The sequence below is a fragment of the Vicia villosa genome, unplaced genomic scaffold (assembly GCF_029867415.1).
Source record: "Vicia villosa cultivar HV-30 ecotype Madison, WI unplaced genomic scaffold, Vvil1.0 ctg.000089F_1_1, whole genome shotgun sequence".
Classification (NCBI taxonomy): Eukaryota; Viridiplantae; Streptophyta; class Magnoliopsida; order Fabales; family Fabaceae; genus Vicia; species Vicia villosa.
In genome coordinates this window covers 991923-1011456 of record NW_026705008.1, presented here as the reverse complement: position 1 = coordinate 1011456, position 19534 = coordinate 991923, and the positions used below count along the sequence as shown (strand labels likewise).

The 19534-nt window shown below is 38.2% G+C and overlaps 1 protein-coding gene across 4 annotated transcripts; it reads right to left on the bottom strand.

The window, feature by feature from the left end:
- Positions 1-4778: 4778 nt before the first annotated feature.
- On the bottom strand, positions 4779-8389 carry LOC131623948 (uncharacterized). Of its 4 annotated transcripts, XM_058894952.1 has the most exons (6): positions 8149-8389; positions 7355-7919; positions 6987-7244; positions 5913-6877; positions 5751-5843; positions 4779-5681 (listed from the first exon to the last, which is right to left on the bottom strand). In XM_058894952.1, the coding sequence occupies exons 1-6, from the start codon at positions 8260-8262 to the stop codon at positions 5043-5045; spliced, it is 2634 nt and encodes an 877-aa protein (XP_058750935.1). In that variant the 5' UTR covers positions 8263-8389; the 3' UTR covers positions 4779-5042. The 4 variants fall into 4 exon arrangements, with proteins under 4 accessions (XP_058750935.1, XP_058750933.1, XP_058750934.1 ...); XM_058894950.1 differs by having other exon boundaries at positions 5751-6877; positions 8149-8388; XM_058894951.1 differs by having other exon boundaries at positions 4779-5843; positions 8149-8387.
- Between the last annotated feature and the right edge of the window lie 11145 nt (positions 8390-19534).

Sequence of the window (19534 nt, the reverse complement as noted above, 5' to 3'; positions counted from 1 at the left end):
TTCACGTCACAAGAAAGGAAAGGAAACCGCGGTTTCCCATGAGGTCACAACTGTTCATCACACCCTTAACACCATCGCTGGAGGATTTGCTGGTGGAGGGGAAACTTGTTCTTCACGCAAGAAGTACGCCCGAGCTGTCATGCACATCTCTGAGACTATGGTGCCGGAGACAGAGCAGGAGCTGGACCCAGTCGGTTTCTCTAAGCGAGATGCCATGGGCGTCATGCCCCATGAAGACGACCCAATGGTCATCAAAATCCAAATCCGGGATTGGACCGTGAAGCGCGTTCTGGTGGATCCGGGAAGCTCCGCTGACATACTCTACTAGGAGGCTTTCCGGGAAATGGAATTTGACATAGCCGAGTTGCTCCCCTTCTGGGGTACATTGGTAGGTTTTGCCGGCGAAAAGGTGCAAATAATGGGGCACTTGCCCTTCCTTACTACTTTAAGAAGTGGAAAAAACGCAAAGACCATTAAAGTTCATTACCTAATGGTCAACTCATCCTCGCCATACAACGCCATCATGGGTAGGCCATCATTCAACGATTTGGCAGTCGCCTTGTCGATGTTATACCTCACAATGAAGTACCCGCTGGGAGAAGTACGCGCTGGGAGACAGTCAAGTAGGTACTGTCAAAGGTGACCAGGGTTTGGCTAGAAAATGTTACAAAGATAGTTTAAAGTTGAACAAGAAGGCCCAGCCACAGGACCTGGGAAAGAGCACGATGAACACGGTAAAGCTAGTTAATATAGACCCCCGAGATGACCCCCTGAGGACGGTATATCCCCTTGGAAGGAAACTAAAAAGGTTCAGATCGGGAACCACCCAACACATATCACATACCTAAGGGTTAACCTGGACCCCAAGGAGGAAGCCGAGATAGTGGAAATCCTCCACGAAAACATTGACCTCTTCGCATGGAGGCCTTATGATATGCCCAGCATCGACCCGAACGTCATGTGCCACCACTTGGAACTTGATCCCGGGAAGAAGCCCATATCCTAGAGAAAGCGTAAAGGTGGTGACGAGAAAAGAAAAGCCATAACCGAGGAGGTGAAGAATTGCTAGACGCAAAGTTTATCAAATAAATCAAGTATCCGACATGGCTCTCTAATTTGGTCATGGTAAAGAAGAAAACCGGCAAGTGGAGGATGTGTGTTGACTTCACTGATCTAAACAAAGCATGCCAAAAGGATCCATACCCTCTGCCCATCGCTTGATCGATGATTCCTCCGGGTACCGACTTCTCAGCTTCATGGACGCTTATTCCGGATACAATCATATTCGTATGAACCCGGCCGATGCCAGTTTCACCGCTTTCATGACCGATCACAGTAACTACGACTATGAGGTAATGCCTTTTGGCCTCAAGAATGCAGGGGCTACTTATCAGAGGTTGATGGACAAAGTTTTTGCCACGCAAAGAGGCAGGAATCTTGAGGTATAAACACGCAAACGGAGAAACAATAAAAAATCAAAATGAAGGTAGGAAATATTATTCTGATATAGCGAAAAATAATACAATTGTTGTTCAGAAAGTACTAAATGTAAGATTAATACATCGAAAAAATTTTTAAAAAAAAAGGCATAGCCATGTATGCCTAATCCTAACCCCCTAACCCCCTCTGCCTCCTATATTCTGCAACACTCAATGCCTCCTTAACCATCCTTTCTACGATGTCCATTACTTCAGGACCCCTTCTGTCAATCACTCCTAAGTGCAAAGCTTCTTGCTCAATCAACTGTATACGCTAACAAACAATCAATGGCATGGTCATCCTGGGCCTGCTGGTTCTCTAAGATCTCCTCATAAGCTAGCCTATGTGGACGTCCAAGAGCACCCGGTGTCAAGATAAGGTGTGACATTGTGTAGAACCATGTCACATATTCATCCACACATTGTCAACCGCTCGATGTTGGTATCATTTGATACTCCTCTGGCACCATATGATGCTCTCAATCTTGAAAGTTTCCATCCAGATCTCGACAGACAATGGTGTCAGGAGCAGCCGGAAAGGGAAATTTGGGGATGGTTTGCACATAGCCAAACTATCGCATGCCGAATCGCTCAAGAAGATACCTAACCATAGTGTTACTCCCACATGCCAGCCGCCCTGAATATAATGAGATGGGGTCGAAGGGCACCATCTCCATGTGATCCTCTTAAGACATCCAGTTGATGTCATCATGAATAGTCCGATCAAGATACATCCAGAATGGCAGCACGTCATTACTCCCTTTTTGCAAGATATATGACAACCCGTAGTAACTCTTACTCCTCATCAATGTAGAGCTATGTAAGAACAAAATATTAATACCAAATTAAAAATTAATAGTTGGAATGAAAAGTGTCGTCAGTAGCGTGCAAGAGTCTGTTAACTGCCTTATAGGTATACCAAAAAGTCGTCCCCCTAGTTCCATTCGCTAACTGTATCCAAATCAAAGAAGTACTAGACGTATGCATCATCCATGTAGGTTTCACTTTTGTTCACAAAAATGGGCGTGTCAACCAAGAACACTGAGTGACACCGCAAAGCAAAAGTACGATGGTACTGAACAAAAAAATCATTGCCCTCGCTCGCGAATACTTCTGCCGCATTCAGGTGCTCTTCATATAATACCTTCTGGAAGGAGAACTTGGCATGAGTTATATTAGTTGAGGCACACTGATGAAAAATGTGTTATGGTTGAGCTCTCAAATATTCGACCATCCATTCAATCGCTTCATCACGACTGATCCGGGAGTGGTTAAGTAACCTCCCTCTAATAGGAAGATGTAGCAGACATGTGACTTAATCAAGTGTGATCGTTATCTCCCCAACAGGAAAATGGAAATATGAGGTTTCCTTGTGCCATCGCCCAAAAAATTCCCCCTGCATTCCGTGGCTGATAATCCCATTACCAAAACAACAAAGTCTGACAAGTCCGGAGCCGAGGATGGCCTTCCTGAACCAATCCTCCCGGGATGAAGAAGATCAAATATTTTTTGCGCGTGGTTCACAGACTTTAGGGGTAGTCGTTCCTGTAAAAACTAATATCAATGTTTGTCGTTAACATATTTGTGAGTGAAACATTGGATGAAAAATTGTAAACAAAAATACCTCTCCTGGCCAAACATGCGGAGCGGCATTGGTGTTGTAATATATCAAAAGGGAGGGATCATAGGGCCCTCTTGGATACTCCTGGGCAGACCTCTGGGCAGTCTCCCTCATTGTTGCACGTAGTTGTGCAACATGCATATCAGGAGCAACCTGCATATCAGGAGCAGCATGTGCTCGAAGATGTTCCTCCTCGGGTTCCTGCTCATTATCCACGTGATTCCGAGACGAGGAAGAATGAGCCCGACGACTCCTCAGAGCAGAAGTGGATGCTCGTTGTGCCCTTCTAGACTGCTCAGCTCTCTCTTTCAATCTAGGGTTCTCAACCATAATCCTGAAAAAAAAAACATTAATTAAAGAGAAGCAATTGAACAAATATGAAAGAAAAAAAAACACTCAGACAACATTTCAGATTGGCATATCTGAAAATTACGCAGAGGGAATTTTGAATATGCACATCTGAACACCCCTGCGAACAACCATGGATAAACAGATGTGTTCTTGTCCTAAGTGACCTAATAAACTTAAAATAATGACTCAAACAACCACATCTTCCAGATTAAACTTCAATCTAATGATTTTAAATGATAATAAACTACATATTACATACATGCAACAATGTACAACAAACAAATCATTCGGAGAAACTTACTCAAATTTGGAGCTTTTGGAAACTTGTTGAAATGAGGAGAAACACTTTCTTCGATAACACTTACTTCTTCAAAATCTCTGAAACACTTGTTTCGGTAACTTGCTCAAAATGGGGATATGAATGATTTAGGTGTTTGTGTGAATAAAATAAAAAGCATGGAAGAATGAGGGGTTCTGTCCACGTTAAATATATACTTAAAATCGATTCGGATATACATCTCCGAAAATCTTCTAAACTTAAAATTATGGAGTTGAATATGCATTTTCGAATGCCGGAGGTATTTTGGAGTTTTCGTCGAGACATAAGGCCGCTTTTAGAAGAAATTCTCATATTATTTTTCCTTCAGTGGAAAATTGGGATTTCATAAAGAATTTGAAGTATATTTTCTAACTCAAATAACATGATCAGAAATCCCATGTGGGGTATAAACTTCATCATCTTTTGAGTTGGGAACATGGTAAGTTCTGAAAGAGATAAAAATATTGTTTTGATTGTTAGCATGAAATTCAATGGAGATTGGGGCCCATTGTTGAAGAAAAAAGATTGTAGATGTGTTGAACTTTTTAAATGGAGTATGCTACAAATTTTTCTGATTTTATTTTACAATAGATTTTCAATATCAAACAGTTTGATATTTTTTAATCCGATCGAATGGACTACTAAGTTAAAGGACCAAATTGAAATCATAAATTATGAGTAATTTAATTTAACTTAACATTATAATTTTAATTATTTTTAATGAATTTTGCTTTCACAGTGGCCAAACTCCACGCATTTTCAATTTCTCCACCTTGCAAACTCCATTTTTAGAAACCACGAAAAAATGCAGTAGGATTTTATGGTAAACACAAACCATGAGAACTTTGATTGTAGTTTAGACTAAAAATGCATGATATTTTCAGTGATCACTACAGAATCATGAAAGTTTATTAGAGATTCATATAATGTTCAAAAATAATTTTAAGCTCCAATATCAATTAATGTTCAAATGATAATCCTTGAACTCCAAGTTTATTAGAGATTCATAAATATGTCTCAAAATATATTATAAATTTCATCTAAAAACTGTTTCAAAATCTAACAGGTAATAAAGCAACATAAAATTAATAGGCAATTTGGGGCATAAAAGAGTGCCCCAATAAGTGTTTGTAACAATGCAATACCATTAAAACTTGCACAGTAAAAATGAGAAAAACATAAACCAAACCAAGGTTTGGATTCTCCACCTCATAAAGTATAACTCTCATACTCCACATTCTAAGTGGTCTCACCTAATATTACTTTATCACTCCTAATACGCGGCCTTTTTCTCAGCCAACTGATTCTGTGGCAGTGCTTGCAGTGCAGTTCTCTTCTTCTCCACTCCCTGCATTTGAACATCATCATTATCAGACATGGCCAGTTTTCCATCTAACTTCTCCTTCAGCAATTTTTTCAGACCTCTCATACTCATATTTTGAACATCTATGGTTTTCGAGTTTTCCTTCTTCGCATTTGGATTGTTCACATCACTCTCAACACTAGCAACTGCTTGAATTTCATTAGAGATTTCTTTGGCTCCTGATTCCAGTAACTGCTTGTTCATATCACTGTCAACACTAGTAACTGCTTGAATTTCATTTGAAATTTCTTGGGTTCCTGATTTCAGTACCTGCTTGTTCATGTCACTGTCAACACTAGTAACTGCTTGAAATTCATTTGAAATTTCCCTGGTTCCTGATTTCAGCAACTTTCTGAGTCTCCGCACACTCATATCCTGAATGGTTTTCAACTTTTCCTTAGTTTCCAACTGAGGCGAGCAAATGGGTTCTTCCATTATCTGCTCAACAGCCACGGACTCATTGGTTTTCTCATCATTGGTTTGAACCACCGCTTCAAGCTCAGGGTTTTCTTCTGTGGCAAGTACGTCAGCTTGTGCTACTTCCAGCTTCTGGGATGTATTATTCAAGTCAGCCTCTTTCTTTGCAGAAACATCCATCATGGAAAGTTTAAGAGTTACCTTTTCAACACTGTTGCTTTCTTTTTCGCTCTCATCTTCAAGTTCAGCGTGTCCTTCTGTGCCAAGTTCCTCAGCTTGAGCTACTTCCAGCTTCTGGGATGTATTATTCTGGTCAGCCTCTTTCTTTGAAGAAACATCCATCATTGAAAGTTCAAGAATTACCTTTTCAACATCGCTGCTTTCTTTTTCGCCCTCATCTTCAGCTCTACCAGAAGTTTCATCTTTTTCTGCTAGAATAGCAGAAACTGCACCCTCTACATTCTCTACCTCCTCAACTACCATGTCAGCAACACCTTCATCAAGGTTATCAACACAAGCATCATCAGCTACCACGACATCCAGAGGAGCAATAGCTTGGTGAGAAGACTCCTGAGAAGCTTTTTCAAATGACTCAAGGGACACTTCAGATACCTCAGTAGTTGCTAGTTCGGCAATCTCCTTAAAAGCCACTTCAGATACCTCAGCAGACACTTCATTAGAAGCATCATTAAACACAGCATCAGTTGAAGAGGCAATAGCTTGGTGAGAAATCTCTTTAGAAGCTTCTTCTGATGACTCAAAGGACAAGCCAACAAAAGCTTGTTCAGCAGTTTCCTTGGGTATTTCTTCAGATGCTTCAACAGACAAGTCAGCAACTTCTTCTTGGTGAGAAACTTCCTTAGAATCATCAGACACCAGGTCGGTTGAAGAGGCAATAACTTGGTGAGAAATCTCCTTAGAAGCCTCTTCAGAAGCCTCAACGGACAAGCCAACAGTAGCTTGTTCAGCAGTCCCCTTGAAAGCTTCCTCAGATGCTTCAACAGACAAGCCAGCAACTTCTTTTTGGTCAGCAACTTCCATAGAAATATCACCAGACACCACATCAGTCGAAGCGTCAATGCCTTGGTCAGCAACTTCGAGAGGAGCCTCTTCTGGGGCAACAAACTCATTAGCTTGATCTTGTTTGGCTCCAAAGGTTTCCTTATTTTCAATTTCAGCAGTATCACCAATAGCTTGGTCAGTAACTTCCAGAGGTGTCTCTTCTGGGGCAGCAAACTCCATAGTTTGATCTTGTTTGGCTCCAAAGCTTTCCTTATTTTCAGTTCCATCAGCATTACCAGATTCTTCCAGGTCAGGCTGCTCTGATTCTGAAAAGGGTTCAGTATCATGTTCAAATGAGTAAACAAAAGTAAACTATCATTGTATGCACAAAAACAATAACAAAAATTCAGAACCAGCAGCGGATCAATAACAAACCTGCTTCTTTTGAATCAACACATGTCTCAAAACTGTCTTCCAGATTTAAACCTAGGTTCTCATGTGCCTCCACTTGATTAACATTCTCTGAACCCTCTACTTCTGGTTCAGCCTGCAACACATCCTCTGCGTCAGAAGATTTCTCTTCTGAACCAGAATCATGTGACTTGGTTTCAGATTCAGCTTTGTTTACAGAGGAAACTTCCACTTCATCATTGTTCCGAGAAACCCCATTTGATTCTGTCTGCAAACTAGTTCCTGCAATGATTGATAACACAAGTTAATTAAAAACACACTAAAAAAATCGAAGCAAATAGAACAGCAATTCACAATAATTATAAAATTAAAAACAAAAAGAACCAGCATACCGTCTTCAGAAACATCCTCACTCTTGGTCTGCTCCTTGTCCTCAGTCTCCACCAAGCTAACCTTGGACAAGCTCTTGCCCAACACTCTCACAGACCTCCTTGTGCTATAAGCATTCTGCAACGAAGTTCCAGCCGAGACATCTTTCTTGTCGCGAACCGATCGGCCCGCTGCTCTTGTCCTACTTTTAGGCGCTACAGCAGGAGTTTTAGCCGGCACATCCTTCGTCTTTTCATCGACCTCATTCTTATCATCTTCCTCATCATCATCTAAAATGATCACTTCCTTCTTTCCACGAGTAGAAACCGCAGGACCTCTTCTCCTGGTACACGGCACAACAGCAGGAGTAGTAACAGGGACATTTGCATTTTTGTTCTCCTGCTCAACCTCTCCTTCAGCTACTCCAGATCTCGCCCCACGGTTAGGTCGGGTAGAGATCTTAGAGCTTTCCGATTCTTTCACCGGTTTCCTTTGAGTTGTAGCTCTACCAGCTGTTCGAGGTTGAACAGCCGGAGTACCAATATCAACACCTTCCTTTGGATTCATAATTTCACCCAATCCCTCAACCTATAATAATGTCGAATTTCAACAATTCATCGCATGAGGATCAATAACTCTAAACCCTAAAAATTAGTAAAAACTTACAAACCTAAAATCAAAGAAACGAAATTAACAGTACACTGATATTTAAACAATGACTAATACAATTACAAACCTATAATCAAATCAAAGATATTAAACCCTAGAAATGAATCGAATAGACATAAAGACAGTAAATAGATGAAGAACTAATTACCTGAGGAAGAGCGGCGAGAGCGTCAGCCATGGCAACGTTGGTCATATTAGCAGGAATCTTGTTCCTCTTGCAAAGAGCTTGAAGCTCCTTTCTTGGTAGACCGTGAAACTCCATGAATGAGAATTGATAGTAAAGCAAAACAAGATGTTTTGAGGTTTTTGAAGTGATTGCGGCGATTTAGACAAATAAGCGAAGAATAGGGTATTCGATGAAGAAGAAACGAGTGTGTGTGGGAATTTATACTGCGATTGGGTTCGTATGGAGCGTTGACACGTAGGCAAATATGACCGTTGGAGAATGGATTTGAATTTGAAATTTATTATTATTTTTGTGTTTTTTAATTGTAGTTAAATTAGTTAAATTAATAATGACTTGGATTTTTAATTAGACCCTGTTTGGTTAAGTTAACAATGAAATTTATTTAATACCGGTGAATGAATGCAATGCAGTGTATACAATCAACCGTACTTTTGAGACTTTTTAAATTCATGGTAGAAAAAAAGTTGATTAAATATTCTAGAACTTTCTCTCTTTTTTTTTTTACTACAAAAAGTGGGAAAGGCAAAATATTTAATTTATCACTCGGTTCAAAGATAATTGATTGAGTAAGGAAAATGCTAATCGTTAAGAAAACATAAAAACAACAAAGGCAAGAATAAATCTCAACCATTCATTATCACTTCCACCCCATGATTTCTATTAAAAAGGAAATTAAATTAAAATTAAATTAAAAATTTTCCTATAATATAGTGACGTATGTTCATTCTTGCATTTCTTCTCCAAATTCTTTCGTTCTAAATAGCATTACTCATTGATTAATAATGAGAAAAAAATATATTTTTCATATACTAAAATAAAATATAAGAGAAAAATCAACTTTCATATTTTTTAAAATAAATTTAAATACAAACTACATTTAATTTGTTCTCTCTTTTACTTTTTCTATAATTAACAATTAATTAGAATTGTTTTTACATCTTCTCAAGACAATTGATTTAAGAAAACCATAAAAATCTTCATCTAAATTATTATGTTATTATTTTTTTTAATAAGTCTGATATTTATTTTTTCTCTTATATTTTGAGACTGAAAAAATATATTATTAAATATTTTTTATTTTATCTTTTCATGCTATTAATAAAGAATAATTTTTAAAAAAATTTAAAATTTTTATAATTTTTCTTTATTATACCATAAAGTTTATTTGATTTTTTACTTTATTTCAAAACCGTTTTTCAATAAGTACTGAAAACAGACAAAAAGTTTATTTTTAATTTTTTATTTTGTTTTAAAATTAAGACATTGGCACTAACGATCTCAAGCCATTACTCTCTAACCGTTACATAATCACCACAATCATTAATCTGACAATTTTTTTGCCACTATTTAGTTAGAGAGCATTTGGATATTGGGATAAATGATATCATGTAAAGGATTTCTTAACATTTTGTTGATATTGTAAGACATATGGTTCAAAACAAGGCCCAACCAACAAGGGAGTTGAAGACCAAACAAGTCAATTCAGGTGAAAGTTTGTCACGTCTACCATGCAAAGAGTTTCAGGAAATCAAGACCAAACAAGTATTATCACACAAAGTTAGTTGATCAATACAACAATATGGCTTCCACTGTCCAATTAATTTCTTAAGACATGCATATTTTACTCTATATGATTTTGAGCCGAGTATTCTTGCCACGGATAACCTTAAGGCGGTGGGGAGGGGCATTTAATGGAGAATGGTACATATAATCAGGCTAATCTTTAATTTGGGAAAATACATATAGACATAAATATACAGTGATTATCGCCTTATGGAAACATTATACAATCCAACAACATGTCCTTCAACATAGGACAAGTCGTCACCCCAATAGCCAGAATCAAAAACCATGAGAAAGTTACCCATATGTATTGGTTAATCACACAACATAATTGCCAAATTCTAATTTAACAGTTCCCCTTGGTGGGTTTGAAGACACCTAGATTAGTTGTTGGTTATGTTGGTGAATAACCATGGATTACAAAATTTAATTTACCAATGCAATGCACTAATGCATTTTGGAATTCATGCGAGAAAAATGTTGAGATAAACCAAGAGCACCCAGAGGAATCCCTACCCTAGGTTCACTTTCACAGGTTTTTAAAATCCTTTATATAATGTGTGGCACAAGCCAACTACGGTCGAGGCTAATACAATCAAGGGGTACTTTAGTATACAACTTAAGCTCGTGAATAAGTTGTCGGTCTAAAGGAAGCTCATTATAAATTAATGGACATATTAGTTCCTCTTGCCAATGGTTACAAAACTCTTGATTTTGCTACCTTTTAGAAAGAAGCTTTATAGCTCAACACGGTGAGGGAAACCATGACAAATTCTACATATTACAATTGTTTTCTTTATTTTTGGTAGGAACAATATTTTCTGTGGTATTCTTCTCTCTCTCACTAAATTCTATATAAACATCGATATATATTAAAAGATGTTTCCATGACATATTCTACTAACATCATCCCAAACTTAGGACAACCAATATGATGAACTTGAAATAGAAAGTAGATGAATCAATTGTTGATTTCATTGAGATGTTCATAAAGAAGGTCAATAAATATTCCGTTCAATTTCTTGACGTTGAATATGCCTCATATGCCATTAATTACATTCAACCTTAACTAAAAGAGGAATTGGTTAGACAATCTTGCCATGATATGCGTTGTACTTTTCAAAAGTACATGAGTGTATGGTAACCTTATGCGGGTAGGGGATACTCATAATTCTTTGTAGTTAAGGGTGGTTAGGGCTTGCTCACAGTGGTGAGATACCATATTCGATAATAATCACAGTGGTAAGAGAGGGCCAACCCACGTGAGGTGAGAGGCTGTGTGTTATAGAGTTATATTGGGTAAGTTATTATTTGTCTCTTACATGCTAGAGGTGAGGTATTTATATAGGCTCTTTCGAGTCTAGGTTGCAGACTTAGTTGGCCGCTCCATGACCAAGAAAGTGGTCAGGTGGAGGCTTGTTCTCCCATATAATCAATGAGGAAGTGGTTTTTACTTTGAATGGATCTTTGAATTAAGTATCTTAGCCTAATTCCAACAAGGGGAGCTTATCCCTCATTAGGTTACCATGTTCCTGTTCCGGGGAAGCTTATCCCCTTGTTGGGCTATCAGGTGTTAGCCTTTGAGACAACCACTCTTGGGACTCTAGGGGCCATCCACGTAGGGGCTTATCTCCTCACTTGGCTATAAATTGTTGGCCATGGGGGCGACCACTTTTGGTCAGCCAGATGCCAGCCCTAGGGGGGCTTATCCTCTCACTATGCTACCAGGTGCTAGTCTTAGGGTGTTGCCCCTTCTTTGGGTGTTAGCCCTCCTTTAGGTGTTAAACTCTATTTTGACGCTATTACTAGGGCCTAGTAAAATTATATTCGTACATGTATGAGTTAGCTTCTAGTGTATAATGCTACAAAAAAATCATTCAGTACAATAGGAAGAAACTCGTTAGCCAATAAAGAGGCACACACCAAGTCTTTACCAGAAATATGGAAGAATCTTATGGCGATATGTCAGCATACTCAACAATAGATATAATAGCAGTTTAGATCTGGAAAAGGAAATATATTTACGTACTACATTGAAACATGTTAAAGGGAAAACATCAATTCATAATAAGGTAAGGTGAAATATGTATTTGATACCACAATCCTAAAGTCGAGGAGATCAAAGGCAGAGGGGTACTACAAGTGGCATAAGTCATATAACCACACGACAACTAATTATATATTTATGGAAAGTTATCTAGAAGGCTATCAAGAAGGGCATATTTAACTTGGTTAATAACAGAATCACAAAGATGGTTGTCGAGACCGGTATTTTTCCATCGATGAGTATGGACATCGTGTCTTTATCAAAACCTTTGAGTTTCAAAATGGATGAGAAGGATAAATAAAAGGTGAAGTAAGTTTGGAAACCTAAGTCATCTCATCGAAATCCCTAGAGAGAGATGTGAAGATGAGTGGAACATTTTTTATATAAGGAAAAAAATCTAATAGTCAATGTTCTTGGTGATTTAAAAACTCTTAAGTCATCCAAGGTTGAACAAATCACTCACGACCTATTAAAACATTATATTATTATTTAAAGCTTCAGTCATCTAAAGGTCCTTTTACAAATCATAGGGGAAAAGTCAAGCAACTGATATAACCTATAAGAATTCAACCTTACCAAATTTGTTAGGGAGAACGTTCCTAAAGAAAAAAGAATGGTAGCTAAAGTTGCCAAGCAAGAAAGACTAATGATACTTTGAAACTTCTATGTAGGACAATAGGGAGTTGTCAACTTAAAGAATAGTAAAACCCTTAATCAACTTTCCTAAAAGGAAATGATGTTTGAATGGGAAAACTGATAAGTGTCAAAAATATTTTAAATGCATAGGCAGCTATTAACTTATTTTGCAAGCAATCAATGAAAAAAAATCAATTTACCAGTAAAACACGATATAATGATGGTATGAAATTTTAACAATGTATTCATTAGTAAGAGCAAAAAGTACCAAGAAAGCACCAAAACTAGACAAAAATCACTCCTCATGCATCAAACCCTCTTAGCTAAAAGAAAGGCATTTTTAAGAAAGCAAAGGTGACAAAAGAATACTTAAGATCCTATTAACTTCAAGGCAAAGAAACAAAACTCGATCAGTGCAATATTAGGTGCACTAAGCGAGGTTTGTCAGTTCAAAATTTAAAGTATAAGTTACTTCATGGGCAAGGAAGAGTTTGCTCGCTAAACGAGCTTGTAGGTGCGATAATCGAGGATATACGAAAAAGACCACTTGCAGGATGAGCCGACATGTATTGAGGGAAAAGAAAGTAGGTGCACTAAGCAAGCTGTGAGTATCTCTTAGCGAGAATATCATATCATCACCCTATAAATAGAGCTCAAATTGCATCGCCGTCTTCAACTTAAAATTGTTGATTTGTATTTTCCTTTCATTCTCAATCGAGTGTGAATGAGAATAGAGCTTCACAACTATTCAATTATCTGGGTAGCATAACTGATTCTTTAGTGTGGATTTTAGATCGACAAGATGAGTGATCCCTGTGAACCTAAATTCAAGAGGGAGCCTCTCATCGTTGAAGTAGACAAAAAGAGATATGAATATTGAGACATTTTGTGTGTGATTTGGCTAACAATATGAGGTGTATCCATATTTATTCAAGTTTTAGATGAATATAGACCATAGACACCCAATCTTGTCTCAAAGGATATTCCAGAGATGTACTTCAAGATTAACCCTGTTGCGCTTTGTAAATCACATGAAAAAGGGCTTCTTAATAAATGCAGTTTTATATTATCCCTTGTTAGTATTATTTTTTTATAAAATCGGGTGCGTCTTGAAGCAGACAAATAAAACATGTTTTCATGTAGAATCTATTATTGAGGCAGATCCTGTTAGGAAACACTAAAATTTAGAAAAACAAAATATACATTCAAATGTTTCAAAATATATCAAGTTTACATTGTTAATATCAATCCAACATTAGATACAAAAATCAAGTCAGCACCTAAATACATAGTTAAATAAAAACAAATGAATCAAAACATATGACGTCACCTAAATTTTATAACACTGCAATATCTTTTCATGACACTTTTTCATGGAACATTTTCTTGAACCAATGCATAATTATTCTAATTATTTTCAAACATTGTCGTGATTTCCAAAGGCTTTATTTGTGTCTATAAAATGCAAAACTTTTCATATTTCATGACCTCTTTGTAGCAACCTGCCCTAAAAATTAAGATTTTAGAGTCGCCGCCTATTCTGAAGGGCGAATAGGAAACCCTACGCAGATATGAGATTCAGGGTAAGTTATTATAATCAGGTTGAGGGAAGGTGTTAGGCACCCTCAACCCTTTCCTAAAGGCTAACATTGTAAAGATAAGGTTTATGGCAACAGTTATGGGGTTTATAGCTAATGCATTGAAAAGGGTAAAAAAATAAAATTTAAGAAAGAATTGAAATCTTAAGGGGGGAGACTCGCCTTGTTACCAAGTGCCTACGTTCCTCCTTATGGAGGATCAGAGTCAACGTAGTTCAGGCACAGGGTTGTACGCCTTTGAATTAGTATGAGGTTGTTTGTAATTGTTTAAAGGCTTTTTGAGTGGCCTGTCGTAGTTTTGAAATTTGTTTTGAAAGATGAAAGTGTTTTGAGGTTTGGTATACAACCCTGATATGGCACCGTTAGATGCGGTGACCAATAGATTTGGTCAGTATAGCTAACGGATTAAGGGCATTGCTGGTTACTCAGATCGATAGATTGACCGTCGCGGGCAGCAAATTAAAATGTATTTTAATTTTAATTATTTTTCATCTCTCGTCTAAAGCGACTAATAGCTTTAGTCGGGTCGAGGAGAGAATTGATTTAAAATTATTAAATTAATTGAATTGATCCAAATTATTTCTCGTCTACTGCGACTAATAGATTTAGTCGGTTCGAGGAGAAAATTAAATTATACAAAAAACAATCATTTAAATAATTAACAATTTACAAGATTAAGTTATTAATTTTGTTATTTTCGTAGGGGGGTGTATTTTGTTCTTAGTAGCAAAACTTGGGGGTGTGGATAGTCATGAACCAGGCCCATTAAGATAGAGGTCCAGTTGATCACATGTGGTGAAGACGTATGGCTTAGGGTGTACGCTCAAGATCAGAGACGTTGGATCTTATATGTGGCTATCTAAAGGTCTGAATGTGTATGAACCTGGGGGCGCATGGTTAGGAAGCACACACTGAATCATGTTCAGTGATGCTTGCCAAGTGTCCATGAGAGGACAAATGGCGACGGTCGGGATGCCCAGGGATAATTATCAAAGAGACCACGCAAACCCTTCTCTCATTATTCTCTTCCCTTTCTCTCTCTAACTCAGACCCTCTCTCTCTTGTTCTTCGTTCTTCAACCAAACCCCAGCAAAACTATGAATCCCACCGCAAACCACCCACCCCTCCGCCGTAAACCACCCTCAGACCTCCACAAGAAACCCAGTTCCCGGTTGATCTTCAACCGGAGAACTCGAACCTTCGAACCCCATAAACCCAGACTCCCCAGAAGCGTAAATCCAGATGAAGATCCTTAAGATCTTCATCTTCCCCATCACCATCTTCATGTCAAAACCCAGAAAACAACATAAAAACAAAACCCTAACCCCCAAATCGACCCGGATTCACAAACACACAACATACAAACATACAATCGATGAAACCTAATCTAAGTTAAAGAGTTAGTTACCTTGATTTCTTGAACTTCTGGAACGTGTAAGCTCCACTCCTTCTCTAATCTCTCCCTGTGTGTGTGCGTTCTGCAGGTCAAGACGAAAACAAGGCTCTTAGGGCTTGTGGCGTTCGCGGCGGCACAAGATCCTTTCAGGGTTTTTTTCTGCAAAATCCTCCGACCCTCTCTTCTGTTTACTTCTTTCTGCTTTATAGGCTAGGTTAGATTTTAATTTAGGAATAGTTAGATTAGATTATTTAGGTTTTGATTTTGATTCAATATTTAGTCCGGATTTGATTTTTGTTGTAAATTGTAAATCATTGTTTGATTAAATAAAATTATTTGATTCAATTTGTTAAGATTTGATTTACGTTATTGTTTGATTTCGTTTTCTGAGATTTGATTGAGTTTGAAGATTTGATTGAATCTTGGGCCTGGATAATTTGGATTTAGGGTTTGTGTGGTGCAGAGAAGGTGGGCGGCGCCTTTGGCTGGAGGCGCAAGTCTAGGGTTTCATTTGGGAGAGAAGGTGAATAGGAACCGGGTTGGGTTTGACCCGGTCCGACCCCTGATGACCCATAAGGCCCATTGACTCCATCTGGCCCAACAACAAAAAACCAAAAAGCTTCAATTAATTAGTTAATCAGTAAAAAAACAAACTAATCAACTAATAATATTAATAATTAAAATTAATAAAACCCTAATAAGAATGATTAGTCTTAATATAATTGAACTCCTATTTTTTTTAGAAACAAAATTATATAATAATTCTATTAATAATAATCCAAATAGTTATTAATAATAGTAATATTATTTAATAGAAGAATGAAAAATTTGTAATAAAAATGAGTAAATGACTAGAAACACATGGGCCAAAATAAATTGGACCTCAAATATTTGATGTTCACACCTCCACCAATTTATACGGGCATTTTATAAGAGAGCGAGTTTAATAATAGGTGTATTCAACCCTATGGCTCTTAATTTTTAACACCCTTAATAAATTAAAATTGGAATTACACCGGGTAAATTTTGGGGTATGACAGCTGCCCCTATTTAATTACCTTGGATTGAATGGCGTGAGAATACGCAGGTCTCACGCTTTTCGGATCGAAGAGTTATTAAATAATGGAAGACCCCTAAATTTACTTTGTACTTGAGTGTGAGGAAAGAATCGTCCTGCTAAAGCCTGAGTCTTACATAGCGAGGACTTACCGTTGGTTGTGTAATTAGCTTACTGTATTGCTAACAAGCTTTCGCAGTTTGTGAACCCCACTTACTATAGTTCTAGTAAGTTTTCATAGTTTGTGAACCCCAATAGGATCACTTGCTATAGCTCTAGCAAGCTCACCTGCACCAATAGGATTACTTGTCATAGCTCTGACAAGCTCACCTGCACCATTCGGATCATTTGTCCTAGTTCGGATAATTTCACCTGCACCGTTTAGGATAATTTGCTATGCTTATAGCAACTTCACCTGCACCATTTAGGCTAGTTTGCTATGCTCATAGCAACTTTACCTGCACCATTTAGGATTATTTGATATGCTTATAGCAGCTCCACCTGCACCATTTAGGCTAATTTGCTATGCTTATAGCAACTTTACCTGCACCATTTAGGATTATTCGCTATGCTTATAGTGACTTCACCTGCACCATTTAGGCTAATTTGCTATGCTTATAGCAACTTCACTTGCACCATTTAGGCTAATTTGCTATGCTTATAGCAACTTCACTTGCACCATTTAGGCTAATTTGCTATGCTTATAGCAACTTCACCTGCACCATTTAGGCTAGTTTGTTATGCTTTATAGCAGACTTACCTGCACCATTTAGGGTCATCTGCGAGGGTCATCACAAATTCACCTGCACCATTAGGATTGTTTGCGGGTGCTATCGCAAGTTCACCTGCACCATTAGGATTGCTTACCCTGGTTCGGGCAAGCTTACCTGCATAGAAGTTTGTTTTGTAAATGCGTATGCACCATGCTTATGCGTTATGCGCATGCCCCTGTTGTTTGTATAATGTATGTGTATGGATGTTTACACATGCAGATGTTACATGTATGTAAATGAATATGTATGATAACCCCAACGCCTTATCACCCATTGCCTTTGCTTAACCCTTTTTGAAGTATTTGTGAATCCTAGCTCGGATTGTATTTGAATGATCCATTGATATTATCCTTTGTGAAAGTTATATTAGATCAGAGTGATTGCAGCGTAGGGCGTATGTAGCCTTCCGTAGATTTCGCAGTTTTATCCTATTGCTTTTGTATTGAAAGTTTGTAAGTTTCTCATGTTAAATCCAAGTTAAAGCTTATGAAAATAATTTAACCTTTGCAAATGGTATTGAAATGAGGAAGAAAGCGTAGTATGCAAGAAAAGAAACTATTATTGATATTGCCTTGAATTGGCGAGTGTACAAAAATGCAAGAAAAGAAAATGACAAATAGAAATGATATTAATACTGCCGTTGCTCCTTTGTTATCAAGGGTCCCAGTAATCCTTCGACCTTAGAAGTAGATGATTGCACGAATCCCTATCCTTCGTAGTCTGTCTTCAGCTTATGATCAATAATCCTGCCTTTGCTAGGCGTAATACTTCTTGACCGCATCAGAATTGATTGGGTGCGGTAGCTCGTCCCCATCCATTGCAGTGAGAACTAATGCTCCTCCTGAGAACACTATTTTTACAATATATGGACCTTCGCAATTCGGTGTCCATTTTCCACGGGCGTCAAGTCGAGGTAATAGTATTTTCTTGAGAACCATATCACCTTCTTTATAAGTTCGAGGACGGACCTTTTTATCGAACGCCTTTTTCATCCTTTTTTGATAGAGTTGCCCGTGACACAAAGCCGTCGGTCGCTTTTCTTCAACGAGATTAAGCTGATCGAAACGAGTTTTTACCCATTCCAATTCTTCTAACTTTGTATCAGCCAGGACTCTTAATGAAGGAATCTCCACTTCGATAGGGAGGACTGCTTCCATACCATAAACCAGGGAGAATGGTGTTGCTCCTGTGGATGTACGCACCGTGGTTCTGTAACCGTGTAGGGCGAAGGGAAGCATTTCGTGTCAATCCTTGTATGTTTTCACCATCTTTTGTATTATCTTTTTGATATTTTTATTTGCAGCTTCGACAGTGCCGTTCATTTTAGGCCTGTATGGTGAAGAATTATGGTGTTCAATCTTGAACTCCTCGCATAGCTCCCTCATCATATTGTTGTTTAGATTCGACCCATTGTCGGTGATAATCCTGCTTGGAACCCCATACCGGCATATGATGTTATGCTTGATAAACCGAGTGACTACTTGTCTCGTCACGTTGGTGTAGGAGGCAGCTTCGATCCATTTGGTGAAATAGTCTATGGCAACCAATATGAATCGGTGTCCATTTGAAGCTTTCGGTTCGATCATCCCTATCATGTCAATCCCCCACATTGCGAACGGCCACGGTGAACTCAGAACGTTCAACGGATTTGGCGGTACATGCACTTTGTTAGCGTAAATATGGCACTTATGACATGTTCTTGCGTATTGGAAACAGTCAGCCTCCATTGTTAACCAGTAGTACCCTGCTCGCAGTATTTTTCTAGCCATTGAGTGTCCATTTGCATGAGTTCCGAAGGTTCCTTCGTGTACTTCTCTGATGATCTCCTTGGCCTCGTTTTTATCCACACACCTTAATAACACCGAGTCGTAATTTCGTTTGTACAGGATACTTCCGCTCAGGAAGAACTTAGCTGCCAATCTCCTTAGTGTCTTTTTATCAATCGTAAAGGCATTCTCCGGGTATTCTTGTTTCTCCAAGTACCTTTTGATATCGTGGTACCATGGTTTGTTGTTAGACTGCTCCTCGATTGTGAGACAGTAAGCAGGCTCATCAAAGTGTCTAACCGTTATCCGTGGTTCGTGGTTTGGCCAGGTCACTTTGAACATAGAGGAAAGTGTTGCTAATGCGTCAGCCATTTGATTTTCGTCCCTTGGGATATGAGTAAAAGTGATCGTCTCGAACTCAGCCATTAACTCCAGTATAAGGTCTCGATACGGGATTAGCTTGGAATCTCGAGTATCCCATTCTTTGTTGACTTAGTGGATTACCAGTGCT

Coding starts and splice junctions, on each gene's coding strand:
- LOC131623948 (XM_058894949.1), bottom strand. CDS start 8,262: ATGGAGTTTCACGGTCTACCAAGAAAGGAGCTTCAAGCTCTTTGCAAG. Junction 7,920..8,148: donor CTCTCGCCGCTCTTCCTCAG/GTAATTAGTTCT, acceptor ACATTATTATAG/GTTGAGGGATTGGGTGAAAT. Junction 7,245..7,354: donor TGAGGATGTTTCTGAAGACG/GTATGCTGGTTC, acceptor CAATCATTGCAG/GAACTAGTTTGCAGACAGAA.